Raw genomic sequence first — 19,835 nt, 5'->3', positions numbered from 1 at the left:
AACAGGCGATGGGCTCTGATTGGTTAGCTAGCCCAGTGTGTTGTGATTGGCTCAACCGTCTCTAGTGCGCGTCTAAGCGTCCCGCCCCTCACCTCAGCGGCATGTGCTCCGGATGTATTGTAAACAACGGTGTTGTTAATATCGCTTATCAGTTTGAGCCCAATTGAGAAGTAGAGGATATTATTGGAAAATGAAAAGTTGCGATTTTCTAGGCCGATATGGCTAGGAACTATACTCTCATTCCGGCGTAGTAATCAAAGAACTTTGCTGCCGTACCATGGGTGCAACAAGCGCACTGATATTACGCAGCACCTGAAAATAGGCTAACTTCCGTCAACATAACCAACGTGACCACTTGCTTGCACAGGGAGCGTGCTGAGGACTATTTTCAGGCGCTGCGTAATATCAGTGCACCTGCTGCACCCATGGTACGGCAGCAAAGCCGTATGCTAGCGAGATGCTAACGGTCTAATCAGATTCAATGATCTATGCTAAGATACAGCTAAAAGTGCTAGCGCCAGACCCAGAGATCGGCTGAATGGATTTGAAAACAGTAAAACTCAACTGTTTAACTCTAGGGGAGTTGGATAATGAGCCTATTTTCAAAAATAGTGGAGTGTTCCTTGGAGTGTACGGCAACTGCACGCGCGTCCATGTATAATGCTTCTCATAGCTATGTATATGAGATATGAGAATATTTTAATATTAGGTTGTCCTGCACACTCGTCTCCTGCTTTGGAAGCTCAGTTAGGTCCACTTTCAACTAATGTACGCAAACAAATCAAAAACCTTGGAGTGATTTTTGACTCCTCTCTATTTTTTGATAAACAAATTAGTGCTGTTATTAGAGCAGGTTTTTTCCATTTGAGATCTATTGCAAAGTTGAAGCATCTTCTTTCAAGGAAGGATATGGAAGTTGTGATTCATGCACTTGTTACATCTCGATTGGATTATTGTAACTCTCTTTATTCTGGTCTTCCTCAATCTTCATTGTCACGATTGCAAGCTGTTTAAAATGCTGCGGCAAGACTTTTGACTAGAGGTCAACCGATGTATCGGTTTTGCTGATTAATCGGCACCGATAGTTGATTCCCGGAACTATTGGTTATCGGCAAAAAACTGCCGATAGTTTTTCCGGGTTGCATCCGCTGCTGGAGCGGCTGTGAATAGTCCGTTATCATTATACAGTGCGAGAGCCAACATATCTATGGCGAGAGCGGCCTCTAGAGGCGAAAACCACTGAAAACGCATGCATTTGTTTTGACACGTGATACTGCGCGCTGCATGGAAAGTGCACGCTGCCTGGAGAGAGCGCAGTGTACGGACAGCGCTGACATTTCAGATGCACGTTTAAGCTATTTTGATTAGGTAATAATCAAGTGTCCTAAAATAGAAGCAAATAAAAGTGCGAGACTATACATATATTATACATTTATGTAATTATGTAACATTTATTTAATACTCTGGCCTTTGTGGAGACATTTAAAATGGCCACTTTAGGCATGACTTGGATTTATGTTAAATGGTTAACGTTTTACAGTAAAATTCCATTTATAACTTTAACTGAAGTTAATAAATGCTTTAGAAGTATTGTTTATTGTTTGTTTGTTAATTTCAACATTTACTAATACATTTTTTAATTAAGTTAATTTTAATTTTATCTGTTAACTTTAATGCACTATGAACTAATATGAAACAATACAATTGTATTGCTCAAATATTAATACATGCTGTAAAAATGTATATTGCATAATGCACAGTTAATGTAAGCTAGCTAATACATTCTTGTTAAAAACTTGCAAAGTGTTACCTATTAAATTTACATATATGTTTCTAGGTTATAGCTAAAGAAACACACATTTGACCTTCAATATTTTAATGTTTACCTTATTTTCAGATGGCAAAGGCTTTGAAGAAAGTACCAGTGTGGGAGTATTTTACTGAAGTATCACCAGGGAAATCAGTGTAATATCTGTGACAAAATAATCAGCATGGGGGCATCAACATCTACAAGTAAAAATACTACAAACATGTGGTCTCAGCTAAAGCACATCCATCCAGAAGTCAGTGAAGAAGCAAAAAAAAAAGGGACAAGAAAGATCCTTCTCAGCCATCAGTGTCTCAACTTTTTGAAAGCAAGACAGGGTTGGAAGGACACAGATCCAAGGTCTCTCAAAATTGATGCAGCTATCATTGAAATGACTGCCATTGACAACTAACCATTTTCTGTGGTTTCAGATGTTGGATTTAAGAGACTCATGTCCCTTATGGAACCCAGGTACAGGATTAAAAATGAGACGTTCTACAAAACAAAGATGCTAGATGAAACCTACTCCAGGGTTTTGACAAAAACACAAAAGTGAAGTGATGAAGGACAAGGCCTCATTTATGGCATTCACAACTGACTGTTGGTCTGGAGCTACAGAGTCCCTGATGAGCCTAACTGGGCATTTCATTTCTGAGGACTGGTCGAGAAGGCAAATGGTGCTCAATGTCAAGCCTACGATTGGATCACACTCAGCCAGTTATATTCAAGAAACCTTCCTTAACATGTTAGGAGACTGGGATATCGCAACAGAACGTGTTGTTCTTGTCTTAAGAGATGGGGGAGCAAACATGGTAAAAGGAATGAGGCTGGCTGAACTTCCTGATTTAAACTGCACTGCTCACACCCTTCAGCTCATTGTAAATGAGGGCCTATCTAGTCAGAGAGCTGTTCTGGACATTATTGCCATATTGAAAAGCTGTGCAACTCACTTTGGCCATTCTGTATTGGCAAAACAGAGGCTAAGAGCCATACAGGAGGAGGAGGGTGTGCCAGTGCACAACATCATCCAGGCTGTCCCAACTCGCTGGAACTCAACGCTTCACATGCTTCAACGAATGTATGAACAGAGACGGGCACTGAATGTGTACGCTGGTGAACACGGCCACATCAGCTGCTTATCTGCCACACAGTGGGACATTGTCTGCAACCTGATTGACACACTGGTTCCCATCGAAGAAGTCACAATGGAGATGAGCAACTCTGAGTCTTCAGCAGTATGCATTATCCCCAGTGTGTCTGTTCTGAAGCTGATGCTGCGGGAAGAGGGTCCATCCTCAGCAGGCATCAAAACTTTGCACAAGACCATGCTTGACAGTCTGACAAAGCGGTTCTCCAAGGCAGAGGAGACAAAAATTATTGTCCTAGCAACATTCCTTGATCCCAGATACAAGGCCCGTGCCTTTGCGTCTGAAGAAACACTTGATAAAGGAAAACAATGGCTAAAAGAGGAAGCTGAAGAGCTTGCCATGCTCAGAGAAGATGATCCATGCCCTCTACTAGAAGGACCTGAGCAGGATGAGGGTTTGAATCCAGAGACAAAGAAGCAGACAATCCATCAGCCCACTTTAATGGACACTCTGTATGCAAGGGTCCTTGGTGCCACAGCTGTGTCTCATGGGATGTACAGCTTTGAGACTGAGCTTGAGTGCTATTTGTCAGAGCCTGTCATTGAAAGAAGTGACATGCCTCTGCAGTGGTGGCAGAAAAATGAAACAAGATTTAAAACACTTGCATATCTGGCAAAGAAATTCCTCCCGCCATCCACTGTGCCTAGTGAAAGGGTGTTCAGTGAAGTGGACATGCTTTATGAAGCCAGGAGGAGCCGACTCACTGGACACCACGCACACCAGCTCTGCTTTCTCCATTATAATTTGAGGCTTCTTAACTTTGAATATTAAAATAGAACTAGAACTAGAAATGGACCATGTTACTCTTGAATCTTTAATTCTTTAACAGGACTAGTTAAGTTTCTCCACCCTTGCCCATCTGGCAAAGAAATTCCTGTGCCCCCCACCATCCACTGTGCCTAGTGAAAGGGTGTTCAGTGAAGTGGACATGCTTTATGAAGCCAGGAGGAGCCGACTCACTGGACACCACGCACACCAGCTCTGCTTTCTCCATTATAATTTGAGGCTTCTTAACTTTGAATATTAAAATAGAACTAGAAATGGACCATGTTACACTTGAAGAGAGAGAGAGAGAGAGAGAGAGAGATGCAGAGCATGTGCAGAGCAGGGGGACGCGAGGAACAGTATTGAGAACTGCTGTTTTAGAACATTGATTTTGAAACTTGTGAAACCATTAGAATTGTTAGAAGACAGAAATTGCTCAAACAGCAACATTACACACTAACTAACGTTAAAAAAAGTGAAATCGTAATCAACCACCCCTTTAAATATTAGCAAATTAGGTGAGACCTGTCTAACTATATTTGCATAGATTTAAGCCACAGTATAACGTTTTGGTTTTCCTTTAAAATGTGCTTAAAATACTTGTTCAAACAAACAACTGTCCTCTCTTTACTTTAAACAGCTTTCTAAAGGCCTTTCTGTGAATTACTTCTCATGACATAAACTTTAGCGCTGTCAACAAACAAAAGACAGCTTTAAACACCAGGGGCCTGTACCATGATGGTAGATGAACAAATTCAGAGTTACAGGATTAGTTTCGAGTTGACAAAACCAGACCCCTCCAATCCAGCTTTATTGGTACCATGATGCTGATCATCAACTTTCTTTGTCAACTCAGGCTTTGATCCTGAGTTTGTGGAGCACGTGCACATGAATGTGTGATATCAGTAGCGAACAGTCAATCACATGCCTTGCAACACAAAGCAAGTGTGATTCACTTCACGCGAGAGACCCAGCGAGATTCAAAACTCTTTTGTTAAAGGATAAGAGATTAAAGAATATAAGGAATTTAAATGTATTTACATTGAAGTACTTGTCTATGAAATAGGACAAATAAAATAAATTTTCTGGCTCTATTAGCAGTCACAAATGAAACTTCTGAAGTTAGTTTACTATAATTGATCATATATAGCGATAGAGACTTGAACATGTAAGGTCACATGTAGCCATTTTTAAAGCTTTATCTATTGATTCTACCACTTATTTATATTACTTATGATCTGTATATATGCTTGTGTGTAATGGATTAATAATAATAGTTGCAATTTTAAGTAATTTATAGTGACCTTTAATTTGTAGGAAGAGAAACTGGGGGAGTTACTTTTTTTTCTTTTTTTTGCGTCACACATGTGTCAATTTGCTCACATCTGATTGGTCCAATTTCAGTTTGAGATCTCTTACCCAGAACATAACCTGCCCTGGAGCAGGTTAGCTGTGCAGTGTAAGTTACTATGGCAATGAACGCCACTAAAAGCCAAGCCACTTTCATGGTACCTAAAACCCAGGATTGGTGCAAACTAAACTGAAATGTACCTGGCTAGCTAGCTAATCCGGCTTCATGGTACAGGCCCCAGCTGATGACCAGACTAAGATAACCTAAATATTCTGGTGCCCTATGCGGAATCAAAATGAAAACTGTCTTTTTCTATACTAAGTAACAGATTATTCAGATTGAGACTGAAAGCTCAGGTAATGTGCAAGTGTATATCCAGCCAGCTGTCTGTTCCAATTTCTTTTACAATACCTGGTCAAGAAAGAAACTGCTTTGCTTGCATTGCTCAGTTTTGAGACCTGTACTTTCTCCTCAAACAGCTTTACTTGAACGTTACTTCCTTGTAAGAACCCAATGACTCAGAGAAAGAAAAACTTTCTGCAGAAAAATATCCTTGCGTTGGCCGGGAATCGAACCCGGGTCAACTGCTTGGAAGGCAGCTATGCTAACCACTATACCACCAACGCTCTGTAAAATTACACACTTCCATATGGATAAGGTCAACTCAACTATAAATATTAGAAAAGGAACATGAGTAAAGTAAATAGAGTTTCAGTATTAACAACATCTCTGAACAAATAAATTAAAACAAATTGAGAGCAACCAATGCTTTGTTGTCGTTAATCTACTTTCATTAAACTATAATGATTCATTACACAAAATGCTTTACCAAGTATTATTGTATATGATTTAAATAAAACATTCAAATAAAACATTATATATATCGTAAATAGCGTAATTTATCTGGCTTTACAACATCTAGTCTCAAAAGTCTGATGTTTTAACAGTTACAAAGCTTGTTACAATGAGGTCTTTCTCTAACAATAATGTCCAGGTTAAATAAACGGCCCTGAGGTCACCCTGTCCTGCATGAAGTCGACAGATAACTTACCTTGGTTATAAGAAGAGGTTCTCCCTGCTCCAGTCCACCTCTCAGGGTAAAACCCCATGGTGCGCCCCCAGTAAGAGTCACATCCACCACTTTCCATCCCTCACCATTACCATTCTGTTCATCAAAACTCCCAGATCTGTCCGAACTGTAAAAGATCCTGTGATCTCCTTCAGGAAAGCCAGAGTCTAACGTTACAGGATATTGGTTGATCGTGTCCATTTCATACACAACCTGTCTCTCAAATAACAGAATGGTAGTCTTTTGTTGTTTAAAAAAATTGATTCCAAAAGTCAAAATCCTACATAGTCTTCCACATTAAGAGCAGCTGTTGATGCTATTCCACGTGAACATCTGATACTTTGTTGCCTTGTTTCCTCCTCTGGACGAGGCGCTGTCCATCATTTAAGTCCACTGTTTAGTAATAAAGTGGAGGAGAGTAAATTTACAAAACAAACTTGCAAACGCAAATAGTTTTGTTTCAATTCTTGAAACAAACCGCGATGGACCGAAATATTTAGTCTTGTTTGTTTATGGTTTATCTAACGTTAACCCCTTTCATTATGTTAGCATTAGCTAAAGGATTCCGTTTAAGTTTGTCTCGCCATCAATTGTTTCCTAATTAACAATAACAAACGCTCACTGACTGACTGTCGATAACGCAACCGCAAGGATTCGAGTCGTAAATCCGAATTACAGATTAACAGTTAGTCATAAAGATTTCGCTGTGCTCATACTGAAGGCTACATTCGTCCAATCTTGTGTTATAAATGCGTGTGCCGGTAGAGCTAGCCAGCTAACCGCGAGTTTTACTCAACCAACAAGTGGATGAACACCGCACTTTACATCTCTTTCCTCGGCCACATTATAAGTTTTCCAACTGTTGTACGAACCGAAACAAATACATTTCCTGTTTTGTTTTCTATCCCAACACAAAAAAGTACTCGGAGATGAGGTTGAAATGCTGGACAGCAGAAGGCTGATCTGTTGTAGTACATGGATTACGTTTAAAGGAGGGGTAGAGCCTCAGTCTACCTGTGCGCTCCTCATCAAATATGACCAGAGAGCAGCAGCGACCTCTACTGTTCACGGTGTGTGGCCGCACTCTTTTTCAAACACGAACTTTTTTTGCTCACCAGCCACTGTGGCTAGTGGTTTTCCAAAATTACTAGCCATTTTAGAATTTTCACTGGCCACAATTTTGTTGCTGGGAGATTACATTTTATATGATTAAAAAGCACTGCATACTAAAATTTACTTAAGTTGATTTTCAGGTCATTTTTGCCTATATAAACCTAACCTAAGCCCTAACCTTATTAAAGGTGCCATATGATGCTTTTTTAAAGATCATTATTTTGTAAAGAATATCTCTTTGGTTTTGAGACTTTAGTCTTTGCAACTTCAGGGATCTTATCTATGCACAATCAGCTTGTAACACTCCAAAGAAAAAGGAAAACTTGAAATCGCATCATATGACCCCTTTAAATGTATGTGTCATCTTTCATATCAAATTCTTACATTTTATTAATAATTTCAGTTGATATAATAAGACACTATAGGGCTGTTACCAATCAAATGAAATCAGTATCAACAAAATCGATCTTTGCACTGCAGAAGAAACGAAGCAGCTGAAGTCAATGGAATTTAGAGACAGTTTAATGATGCTGAAATGTTGCATTTACACTGCAAAATTACAACTGCACAAATAATGTTATGTGTTTTAAATGGTTTTATTTAATATACCAATATGTAATCTTGGAGAAAAAAAATACAAGCTATTTTTAAATATGAAAATAAACCGCCAGTAGGTGGCAGCAAGTGACTGTCTTGAGTAATGAGTAATAAGTCAATGAGTAGCCTAATTCATTCAAAGGATTCGTTCAGACGGCTGATTCATTCAAGAATGAGGCAAGTGCCTGTCTTTATGAATGGGTTATTGAACCATTGACTTGCACAATTCACTAAAAAACGCTGAAACATTTAGTAACTGTGTTGCTCCGAGATGCGCGACTGTTCTAGAGAGAATATTGTGTCTAGATTGCACATAGAGCACTTAATATTACTACTCGTAGTTTTATAAATATAAAGTTTTTTTTTTTATTATTTCTCCACAAGATTCTCTCACACACAGACAGGCTGCGCGAGCCTCAACTGGAGCAACCTTGTTACTGTCAATACATTATCAATCGTTGCACACCAAATATAATAAAACCAGAAGAATCATTCTCGCCGAAATTTCGGTGCTTCCCTATTTAGATGTTTTTAATCAGATTAGTCGTCCGGTCGGGCAAATTAAAAAATATCTAAAAAAATTCGAATAAATGGCTGTCGTTATTTAAAAGGACGCTTGATTATTACAAATAAATACATAAATAAATAAATACTGGCCCTTTGGCAGCGAGGGGGAGGGTCGTTCGAACTATTATTAACTATTATTAAATAATTTTTCAATTAAAAATACATAATTGGTACAGTATAATGCCTTTTTGATCTGTGATGTGTTTTGACATGCTTTTGACACCATCTTAGGAAATTAATCTTTTATGAGAATTTGTCACACTTGAATAACATAAATCAAATATAGCAAATAATATATTCTCACAAATCGAATGTAGCTTTCTCACAATAAAAAACAATCAATACATTTCAAAGGCATATAATGTGATATCTGCTCCCAGAGAGGTCACTCATGGGTAGCTTTCCATTGATTCTTCTGTCCTGTTCATAATAGTTTCAGTTCTGTGAAAACGAGTTCCCAGTGGACATTAGATTCACTTCGTTTTCTTTTCTTTGGCAGATGGTTCTTGTACAAGTACTGTCATGCTGAAGTAGCCTACTCTAGCCTAATTCTGAAAGCATGATATGCCTCAGAAGTATATTATGATAGGCATGCAGACTGAGCTGCCCACGTTCTTGGTAAAAAAAAATAAATAACAAATCCGTTTTGTGCTAGCTAAGACACATATACCTAATTTGGATCAATGCAGAGAAAAATAATCAGCTTTGTTGCTTGCAAAGCAAGGAAGACAATCCTCTGTTCCTGCCAGAGGGAACACACATACACTCTCTCTGTCAGGGTTTTGCCCTGACACTCTGTTGTCTTGTGTTTTGTTTCTTGTGTCTGTTGTCTTGTCAGCACATGGCCTAGTTGATTGTTTTTCTCAGCCATGTGCTTCTTTAGCCCCTCCTCCTGGTTTCCTCATTACCACACCCTCTTGTTAGCCCTCATTCACTATATTACTGCTTTTGCTGTATTTTGGATCAAATAAATGCAGGCTTGGTGAGCAGAAGATAATTCTTTAAAAAACATAAAAAAATCTTACTGTTCAAAAACTTTTGACTAGTATAGTGTATATATATATATATATATATATATATATGTATATCAAAGTGGTGATGGGCCGCCTGGACCAAAAAATGCCAGGGCCGATTTTTTGTCCCAGTCTAGCCCTGGTTGTTATTTAATGTTGTGGATTATTGTTATGCCATGGCATGCTGTGTTATATCACAAGTTGTGATATATTGTTACGTTATAGTATAGCATTAAATGTTACATCTTTGTATGTTTTGCTATGGTATATTGTTACATGTTGTTATATAAAAACACATGTAACAACACATATTGTCAGGGTTTTGCCCTGACACGCTGTTGTCTTGTGTTTTGTTTCTTGTGTCTATGTTGTCTTGTCAGCACATGGCCTAGTTGATTGTTTTTCTCAGCCATGTGCTTCTTTAGCCCCTCCTCCTGGTTTCCTCATTACCACACCCTCTTGTTAGCCCTCATTGAGTCCTTGTTTAGTGTAATTGCTCTCACCTGTTCCTCGTGTGTTTTCCTCCCTATTTATAGTGCCCCTTGCCCTATTGTCTTTGCCAGTCTGTGGTCATTCTTTCCCTCACTGTGTTTGTTTCTGTCTGTGGATGTGGCTGATTATGTGTTCCTGTCTCCCTGTCTGTTTGAGCTTGTGCTCTAGTCTTGCACTAGTCTTGTCTCTTGTAATTCTATGTTCTTGTCTTGCTCCTTGTTTTTGGATTTGGTCTATTTTTGTCTTTTTGCTTTTATTTTAGTATTAATTTAGTTCTCTTAGTCCTGATCTTTTGTTTTCCTTTTTTTTTTTTTATATTTTAGTTGTGTTGGTTAATTTAATAATTTAATTTATTTATTTTTTTTATTAGTCCTTTTGTTTATTCTCTTGTCTGTCTTGGAGTAATTTGTGTTCCTGTGGAGCCATGTTTTGTCTTGTGGTGTTAAGAGTTCCTGTCCTGACCTGTTCCTGTCCACTGGTTCCCTTGCCTGGTGTCTGGGGTGCTTCAGAGTTTATGGTCAATAAGTATCTGAACTCAGCTCTCTGGTGCCTTGCTCTGGTCTCTCCACCGGCCTGGTCTTGCCACCTCCTCTGCTGCTATAGTATTCTGCCAGTTGATGTCTGAGGCTATTCCAGTGGCCTTCCCTAGCTATCTCTGTTTGTGTTCCTGTTGTGGTATCACCTGTGCACCTCACTACCCTTTTGTATTGATCTGTTTTGTCAATAAACCCTTGTTACTCACACTGCAATTGGGTCCTCCTTCCAGATCCATGACAGTGCTGGGTAATTGTGGCACTGGAGACAAATGAGACAGGAGACAGAGCTCCTTCATAATGCAATAAAAATTAAAGATCGCTGTCAGAGGGTCACAACCTTCCTTTTCCTAAAAACGTGACCTTGAATTTGTGAAAAGGTCCTGCTTAGTATTCAGTGTGTATATTGGGGGTTGGGCAGCAGCCAGTGATCTCCAGAAGTAAAATGGCTTTATGAACATACACGCTAAAAAATGCTGGGTTGTTTCAACCCAACTTTGGGTCGAATATGGACTAACCCAACTTTTGGCTTAAATATTAAATTTAATGTACAAATTTGACCCAACGGTTGGGTTAGTCCATATTTGACCCAAAGTTGGGTTGAAACAACCCAGCATTTTTTAGAGTGTACTAAATGTAATAAAAATCTAAATGAAGGTTTCTGCTAGGGTTAGATACAGGAAATAGAAAATATTACTGCCTTAGTGTGTGTTTGGGTTTTACATACATTGTGGGGTCCAAATGATCTCATCTTGAATGATGTTATGACCGATATTAAAATTATATATTTCTTCAAAATAAATAACTAAAAATGTAAATATAAGTGAATTTAGTCGCAGCATTATAATGTACAAAAAAAGATGTTGATTTTGAGATCAGGTCAGTGTTAAGTATTATTGATACACTGTTATCGCATTTATTTATATTTTGAAGCTTTTATTTTCTCTTGTAATTCTATGTTCTTGTCTTGCTCCTTGTTTTTGGATTTGGTCTGTTTTTGTCTTTTTGCTTTTATTTTAGTATTAATTTAGTTCTCTTAGTCCTGATCTTTTATTTTAATTTATTGGTTGATATTTTAGTTATTCGTGTTGGTTTAATTATTTTTACTTTTTTTATTAGTCCTTTTTGTTTTGTTTATTCTCTTGCCTGTCTTGGAGTAATTTGTGTTCCTGTGGAGCCATGTTTGGTCTTGTTGTGGTGTTAGAGGTCCTGTCCTGACCTGTTCCTGGTCACTGGTTCCCTTGCCTGGTGTCTGGGGTGCTTCAGCGTTATGGTCAATAAGTATCTGAGCTCAGCTCTCTGGTGCCTTGCTCTGGTCTCTCCACTGGCCTGGTCTTGCCACCTCCTCTGCTACTATAGTATTCTGCCAGTGGCCTTCCTGAGGCTGTTCCAGTGGCCTTCCCTAGCTTTCTCTGTTTTCGGTGTTCCTGTTGTGGTATCACCTGTGCACCTCACAACCCTTTTGTATTGATCTGTTTTGTCAATAAACCCTTGTTACTCACACTGCAATTGGGTCCTCCTTCCAGATCCCTGACACTCTCTGTGTAGGCCTTCTGTTGTGCCTACATTATAAATCTAATATAGTCTCAGTGAAAGTCTGTTGGCAGCTTAACCTGCCTGTTAAAAGTGCACTGAGATGCTATTGTAAAAATTCAGAATTCACAGTTCGACATAATTAATATCATAAAAGGGTTGTTATCATAACGTGTTTACATTTGTCGTAAATTTCATAGCACCTTTATTTAGGTTATACATTCAAACACATTTAAAGCTCAGCATATGTTTGTTGAATATGAAACTACACTAAACTGCTGAATTGCCACATGAGTGAAGTGAACGATGAAGATTACTAATATACAACCAATATGACTTACCCATTTATTTATTTTTGAAGATTATTAGGGGTGATTGCTAAATATAAACCTATTACATTTTTTAAGAGTTGACATATGTGGTTAATTACCATGAATATTACACATGAATATGAATATTGCATATGAAAGACTTATATATTACTGAAAACTGCCTAAGAAACTATCACCTGTTTTAGATTTATCTGTCATCTCTCAGAAGATCTTAGCTGGACTAAGATCTGGACTATCAAGAGAGGGTCCATCATATGAAGGTACAGCAAAACTTTAGTTTTTTTACAGCACTGAGTGAGAAAAGTAAACAAGCAAGTCTATCTGTAGTTTTATTGTCAATGACAGCCGAAAAGCAAAAGAGCATTTACACATTCAGCAACAGGTCATTAGAGATCTCTAAACCAGTAGTTTTTCTCATCAGCTCTCCCCATGCTTGCATAAAAAGAAACAGTTCTGCAGATTACCCAAATTGCCACGTGAATTACCACATGAATAATAAGGTATTATTACATTAGGATTAGAAACTGCTTGTATATCTATGTCAAAGTAAATAAAATCAGGTTCCATATGCACACACTGACACAGCATGGTGCTCTACACCAAGCTTGTGGGTTTGATTTTCAGGGAACACACAAACTGGTAAAATGAGTATCTTAAATGCCTTGCAAGTTGTTTTGGATAAGTGTCTGCCAGATGTTTAAATGTAGTAAAGCTTTACTGATTTTAGTGACATTTACCAATAAATGAGACAAAAATGAGATAGACTTAAATGCAAGGACTTTTACAGCTCACAGTATGGTGTCCATGACTCCATACTAATAAATATGTTTTCCAGACTTGTATTTACACCAAACATCTCGGTCACATGCTGTTCACACTAATTACTTTCACATTAAAGTAATAGTTCATCCAAAATTTAACATTTGCTGAAAATGTACTCACCCTCAAGGCATTTTAACTTCAAACCGTTGATTCCTGCTAAAATAGTCTTCTATGTATGATATTGCTTTCAACAGTGAAAAAGTCATCTTATCTGAACCAGGAGAGAAATATGCACAGATCTAAACACATGTGCAAATATTCACATATCTCTCAATTCTGATGTGAGAGGACAACAGGGGTGGGCTTTTTCACTGGAGGAAGCATTATTATTATGGATTTACTTCTGGCCAGAAGCGACAGTTAAAAGTTATAGCAATTTTATGGATTTGTTTCTTACAAACACACAGCTTTTTTTTTTAATTCACAAGATATTAATCGATGGACTGGAGTCATGTGGACTACTTGTGGATTATTGTGATGTTTGAAGCCTCATTTGAAGTCTCATTCTGACTCATTCACCAGTTTGAACTCTCATTCTGAAGTCACCCATTCATTGCAGAGGATACATTGGTGAGCAAGTGATGTGCTGCTAATTTCTCCAAATATGTTCCGATGAAGAAACAAACTCACATCTTGGATGGCCTGGGGGTGAGTACATTTTCAGCAAATTTTCATTTTTGAACTATTCTTCTGATCTAATCTCATACAGAACACACACACACACACAGAGAGAGAGAGAGAGAGGTTTGCTGTGATGTCTAGAGTAGAAGCACTAGAAAAGAAGTTTAGAGGCACTGGCAGTGCTGAGAGGGTGTGAGCATGCTGTCCTTGGTGTACTGCCATAGAAACACCACAACCACACTTACTTTTAAACATTTGATTTTTTTTTCAATCTTAGTATAGAAACAATGTATTCAATTATTCTTAAAGCAGTTCACTTTTGATTCATTTCAAAGCCACTTATTGCAGTAAATAAATCTTTTAAAAAATGTTTACCTCTAACACCCATAACTAAGAGGGGTAGACAGAACACACTGTTGACAGAAGTATGGGTAGACAGAATACTGTTTAACTTATTACATGCTCATAAAAACCCCACAGAGATGGGACCAATGTACTCTATCTCTGCATTCTGTATCTAAAAATAATAATGAGCATTGCCTATGAAATATAAAATTCAAGCTGGTCTAAAGTCAAGGACAAAATACAGAATGATCATGAACATTTTTAAAGAGTTTTTAGATTAATTCATTCTGCACTGCACTTCTCAGAGATCAGGCTGTTGCTAAGCAACTGTAAAATAAAGCAGAATCCTCTTAAGTCAGACAACCTCCTAACAATTGTTGTACAGTGCATACTCTTCACATCAGTGTTCCATGTGTATTTCTCTCAGCTGATGCTTACTGTAATATGGAAAAAGAGAATGTAACTGAAGTCTACTTACTCAAGGAACGCCATTCAGACTCTCAAATATAAGACAACTGTTTTTGCCCTCTGGATAAAATCCAACAATGGCTTGAAATATAATATTTGATCATGAGAAAACTGGCAGCTTCACTGGTGGTTCAGTCTTTGTGCTTATTCTATACTGCGGTGTCCAAGTTTTACTCTATCATTAAGTGCGCTATATCTGAATTAATGCTGTCTTGTGGCATCAGTTTTATCAAACATATGCTGTTTATTACATGTAAAGTAATTTTAAAAGAACTACTAAGGCTTTTAATTACTCATTGCATAATATCACATAAAGACGCTATTTTTATAAACTAGAAAAAAAATAGATATGAGTAGATCCCCACTGTCCCTTTATGTAATGCAAAACAACTTCCAATACTTCCAGTCTAAACTATAATACACTGTAGACCATTCACTGTATTGCCTATTATTTTTGTGATGGTAAAGAAATATTTACTGTAAATACATTACTGTTGCTCACTGAAAAGGAAACTTAAGTTAGCTCACTGGTGTATTTTGTGCATGATCCATAGTTGCCATGGTAATGATGGCTGAGTACAGTATAATGAATATCACAGAGCGTTAAAGTGTAGTGTTCTCACTGCTCAATATTTCTCATTTTCACACACTATATATAGGACAAGCGATATGATGACAAATAGTTTACTTATGCATTTGAGGAGTGTTGGATTTCAAACTAGGGTACAACAGCTGGTTGGCAAGCTTCTCTCACATTTACACTGCATTTGGCAAATGTTTATCCAAAGCATTTGATATGTACTACTCAAGGTATGCATTTCATCAGTTCACGACCCTGCCATTGCTGCTATGTACTACTGTTTGAACCCCCCTCTCTGACTAGGCCTACCTAATCTGACTTTTGTTTTGTGGTTACTGATGCTGAAAAAGTATTTTTTTTTACATTTGAAATACCTAACCCGTCGTTTTGTCTTCCTTTTGGGGTCTCAAGCAGTCTTTGGAAATCATCACTTTATGATCGCTCGGCATTGGGTCTCGATCACTAATGCTGAAATAAAAACCCGGAATGGATTCAGAGCTGGAGCACAGAACACTGAGCGGAAAGGAACCTCACTCCGCTCCATATACCAGTCTGACTTTTGAGTGTGTGCGTTAAGTGGTAATATAGCATATCCAATGTGTTAATGACTTAATGCTTAATAACTTGCCATTTTGTATGAATCAAAGTTTTCGTATTTACCGAACTCTTAAAAGCAATGACACACAATCTTACTTTAGTACTTAATAATATGTTAATTAGTACCTGCCACCTTGCGCTTACTGCCGAATTACAGGACGATTGTGCCTTAGCAATAATTATGCTTGAAACACCTAAAAACCAAATATTATATGTTTACCTATCTGTGTGCTCGTCTACAGAAATCTAGATTCTGTGCTAAAATCCTTTTTATTAAGGTGCTTGAGTCCCTCAACAGATGAGCTCGCGGCAAACTCACGTGGCCTGTAAACACATTCGCGAGCAGGAGGTGCTATGACATGAATAATGTGGCGCGGCGGAGAGCATAATTTATGATTTGAGACATAACGCAACTTCATAACCAATCCTCGCACTCAGGAGTGAAGCGTAGGTGAACTTGTTTGATTGACGTCGTGGGAGTCCGTCCGCAGACCACCGTATACACGCGCGCAGCCATTGAACCGCACCGACGATGCAGAGGATGGAGACGTTCTACAAGGAGGCACGATGGTTCATGACATAGAGAATTCTGTCCTTTTTGATTAAAAACGCAATCCACTGTTATTTCCACTGGATTTTTTGGAAGTGAGGGAGCCGAAATCCGTTTTTTTTTTTTTTTTGGAAAACGTCTTTCGCTAACCTTGTTTATTCGGTCCCAAAATGGTCAAACTGCTCCACGCGGTACGTACGAATTGAGTGAATGTTTCATGTTTCGTTTGCTCCCTAAAGAACGCGTTTCATTATAGTGCCAGCGCTTGAATGTTCATGCATCTGCACTGAGTCGCAGCTGGCTGAAATGAAAGTACGCCCACTCAAAGTCAGCAGCAGAGCTTGCGCATGCTGCGGGTGTCATGTCTCAAATGTTCAGATCCACCTCTGATTGAGTATTGATCTCACTGTCCCAAAGGAGTTCAGGTGCATAACGGGTTTTTGCTAAGTAGCACAAGTTAACATAGTTGTTCTTAGTCTCTCCGGTCATTTTTAGCGTCAAATCATTATGAATTTACTCAAAAACGCAGTCTAGGCATGCTAGTCCAAGTTAAGGTTGGCCGTACTGTTGCTTATAAGGATTACTTGAGTTAATTTACACCTTTAAATGTGTATGCTTAGGTTTTATTACCCCAAAAAGCCTGCACTTTTCAGCAACAAATGCACTGTAATGTCATTCACTCACATGTCAGAAATGTGTAACAGGGTGAATACAGTTAAAGTGGGACACTTGAAGGTAATTTGTCATTTATCTGTTTTTAAAATATAAACCAAAATGGCTGCATTAATGTCAGACCATTTTAGTTTATGGTGCGCTGATTTCTGTGGGGTTTTAAATGCATATTCACTAGTTAACCCCTTGAATGTCACTCACATGTTTGACAGACTTGAAAGTGCACAATCCAAACTAACATTTTTATAGCTAATTCATTAACTAAAACATTTTGTAACATGATTTTGATGTACCATTTTCATGGTAATGCAATGTCTGATTTTAAAATGGTTTTCAAAGGATGAATTTTGAGATTTCACGTTTTCAATTGATATATAATTTATGATGATTTGTAAAGTGTGATAGAGAAAAAGACAACGAAGAAGACATTTTGTGACAAAGGTCAGAACTCCTGTTATGATGTAGATTTTTGAGGTGCACTCTTGTCAATAAATGAATCTATTACTTTTCCTACATAATTTTTTACAAAAAACATTGGTAAAATATCTATTTAGGAGTCTTAGACCTTTCCAACGATATATAGTTTGTCGTGATTAGATTAGGATTTAATTGTAATGTAGTGAAGTAAACTTACTGAGGGGACGGGTGACAGAACATTTAACAGAATCGTACATATGTATTTTGCATATTTGTAAATGTGGAAGGGACCTCAAAGATTTTCAGTGCATTCTTAAGACAGAATATGACATTGACGTAACATTTTATACACTTTATGCAGGTTTAGAGGTTTGAAAATTAGTCTTGTCAGAACAGCCTCCTTATTTTATTGAGAAATCATTTTGGGAACTCCATGGGGCCAATTTGATTGATTTGTGTTGTTAAATGTTGAAGTGAGAACATTTAGCCAGCATAATAACTATCTAAATAAATAAAAGCAAAGTGGTTTAAGCTTGCAGGTTATTAAATGTGTTTCCAGAGTTTTCTGAGAAGGGCAAACTCTAAGAGTGGGCGAATGATATACAGTTAACAGTAATCAAGACTTTGAATTTTAGTGCAAAAGTTGAAATCGATTTCCTGTAGATACGTTGCCAAGAATGACTGTATTGTATTATATGTTAATAGAATTAATATACATTAACATAACAATATACTGTAATTTTATACTCCGTACTCACCTATATTATTTGCTTTTCTACAAAGCATCTAATGTCAAAGATGCAGGATTGTTTCTAATTTTGGTTGCATGTATAGGTCAGACAAATAAGCATTTAGACAGATACATACAATGAATTTACATTTACATTATTTATATTATGTGTTAGATTATTCTATTATGATTAATAGAAAACTTCAAAACTATTTGGACACATAATAAAATAATTTCGCTTGATGGAGCTCAGTGGACATTTAGTATGCACTTGCCTTGTTTTTAACTGTTATTTAACCAAAATGTATATATTAAATGGCAATGTAACATCCTCAATGTCTGTAAACATAGTTTGAAATGATAAAAAGAAAGAAAAAGACTTGAAATCAATGCCTTGGAGTGGCTCAACGCTCCCTCACAAGGTCACCAAACACTTGGAATATTTCCTCTAGAAATCCATCTGAAACCATCTTGACTGGGCAATAGGCCAATAAGAGTCAGCTAAAGTATCTGGGTCTCTCATGTTAGAAAGAGCAAAAGCAGAAAATATTAGTAATAACTTTGCACATTCAGAATGAAGAAAACCTTTTTTTAAATATTTAACAGTCGGGTGAGTCACAGTTGTGATGCATTAAAATGTATTCATTTTTATGCGTGCAGGTCCATTTGAGGCTTCATGTTTCAGAGTATATTATGATGATTTCAGGATTTATGATACATAAACAGACCTAGTTTGAAGGAAGCAACAGAGCAGGGACTGGATCGCCTTGATAAAGCCAATCATATTAAAGTAGGTCTTCTGTCAACTAGGTCACCCCGACCTACATAGCTTGTCCCATGGAAAATACTCAGCTTTTTTAATCATAATTTACCTATATCAAGGAGAGACGTTTATTAAAATTCACAACATACAAAAAAAATTGAAGAGGTGTGGATTACCAATACAGATTTATGTGTGTAGTCCAGATCGGTTTATGCTTTCTTCATTTAGAGATATTTATCACTAAATACAGTTTGTATAAATAGTACTTATAGTGCTGAGACATTAGGCTAAAGTTTGGCTGACCTGCTGACAAATGCCATTTTTAGTTCTTTAATTTCATTTTTTTTTATCAGTTTGTGAAATATCAGTTTCACAATCATTCTGATGGTACACTTCTAATAAGGTGAATGGCTTTTGTTTCTCACCCCCCCCCTCCACCAATGACTTTTCTGAGCTGGTACGAAATTCTGTGAAAAGGACGGATTGCTTTATTCCAGCATCAAATACAACTGTCCATTGGAATTAAGATACTGATATATTTTAAAGGGGTCATATGATGCTTTTTTAAAGATCATTATTTTGTGTATTTGGTGTAACAGAATATGTTGACATGCTTTAATGTTCAAAAGACACATTATGTTTCAAATACTGTACATTATTGTAGGTCCTCTATGCCCCGCCTCTCTCAAACGCTTCGTTTTCTACAAAGTCCCTCCTTCCGACAAGCGCAGTCTGCTCTGATTGGCCAGCTGACCCAGTGCATTGTGATTGGCCAAACACCGCAAGCACTCGTCGGAAATGTAACACCCCTTACCATAATCGCGAGCGTCATCTTTCAAAATAAATGTAAAGACAGTAAATAATGTCATTAGTTTTACCATCAGTTCAAGCCCGAAAGGGGAATAGAGTTGCGTGACAGACACAGTGATGAAGCTGGTATGTGTTTGCAG

At 37.7% G+C, this 19,835-nt stretch overlaps 2 protein-coding genes and 1 non-coding gene across 3 annotated transcripts in view; 1 reads left to right on the top strand and 2 right to left on the bottom strand.

Moving 5' to 3' along the window:
• Positions 1-7,105, bottom strand: part of LOC107692366 (protein Shroom2-like) — a 65,027-nt gene extending 57,922 nt beyond the window's left edge. Inside the window, exon 1 of the mRNA XM_016491365.1 lies at positions 6,123-7,105. Coding sequence (XP_016346851.1) covers positions 6,123-6,341 — 219 coding nt within the window. The 5' untranslated portion in view covers positions 6,342-7,105. The remainder of the gene's footprint in view (positions 1-6,122) is intronic.
• On the bottom strand, positions 5,626-5,697 carry trnag-ucc (transfer RNA glycine (anticodon UCC)). The gene has a single exon. It is a non-coding gene; the product is annotated as a tRNA-Gly (tRNA).
• Positions 7,106-16,440: 9,335 nt separating the features above from the next.
• The window catches only part of lrrc7 (leucine rich repeat containing 7), a 124,728-nt gene continuing 121,333 nt past the window's right edge, over positions 16,441-19,835 (top strand). The window contains exon 1 of the mRNA XM_016491363.1: positions 16,441-16,494. The gene's annotated coding sequence lies outside the window, so the exon portion shown is untranslated. The remainder of the gene's footprint in view (positions 16,495-19,835) is intronic.

This window comes from Sinocyclocheilus anshuiensis, unplaced genomic scaffold (assembly GCF_001515605.1).
Source record: "Sinocyclocheilus anshuiensis isolate Anshui unplaced genomic scaffold, SAMN03320099.WGS_v1.1 scaffold70, whole genome shotgun sequence".
In the NCBI taxonomy this organism is placed as follows: Eukaryota; Metazoa; Chordata; class Actinopteri; order Cypriniformes; family Cyprinidae; genus Sinocyclocheilus; species Sinocyclocheilus anshuiensis.
This window is presented reverse-complemented; position numbering and strand designations above follow the sequence as displayed.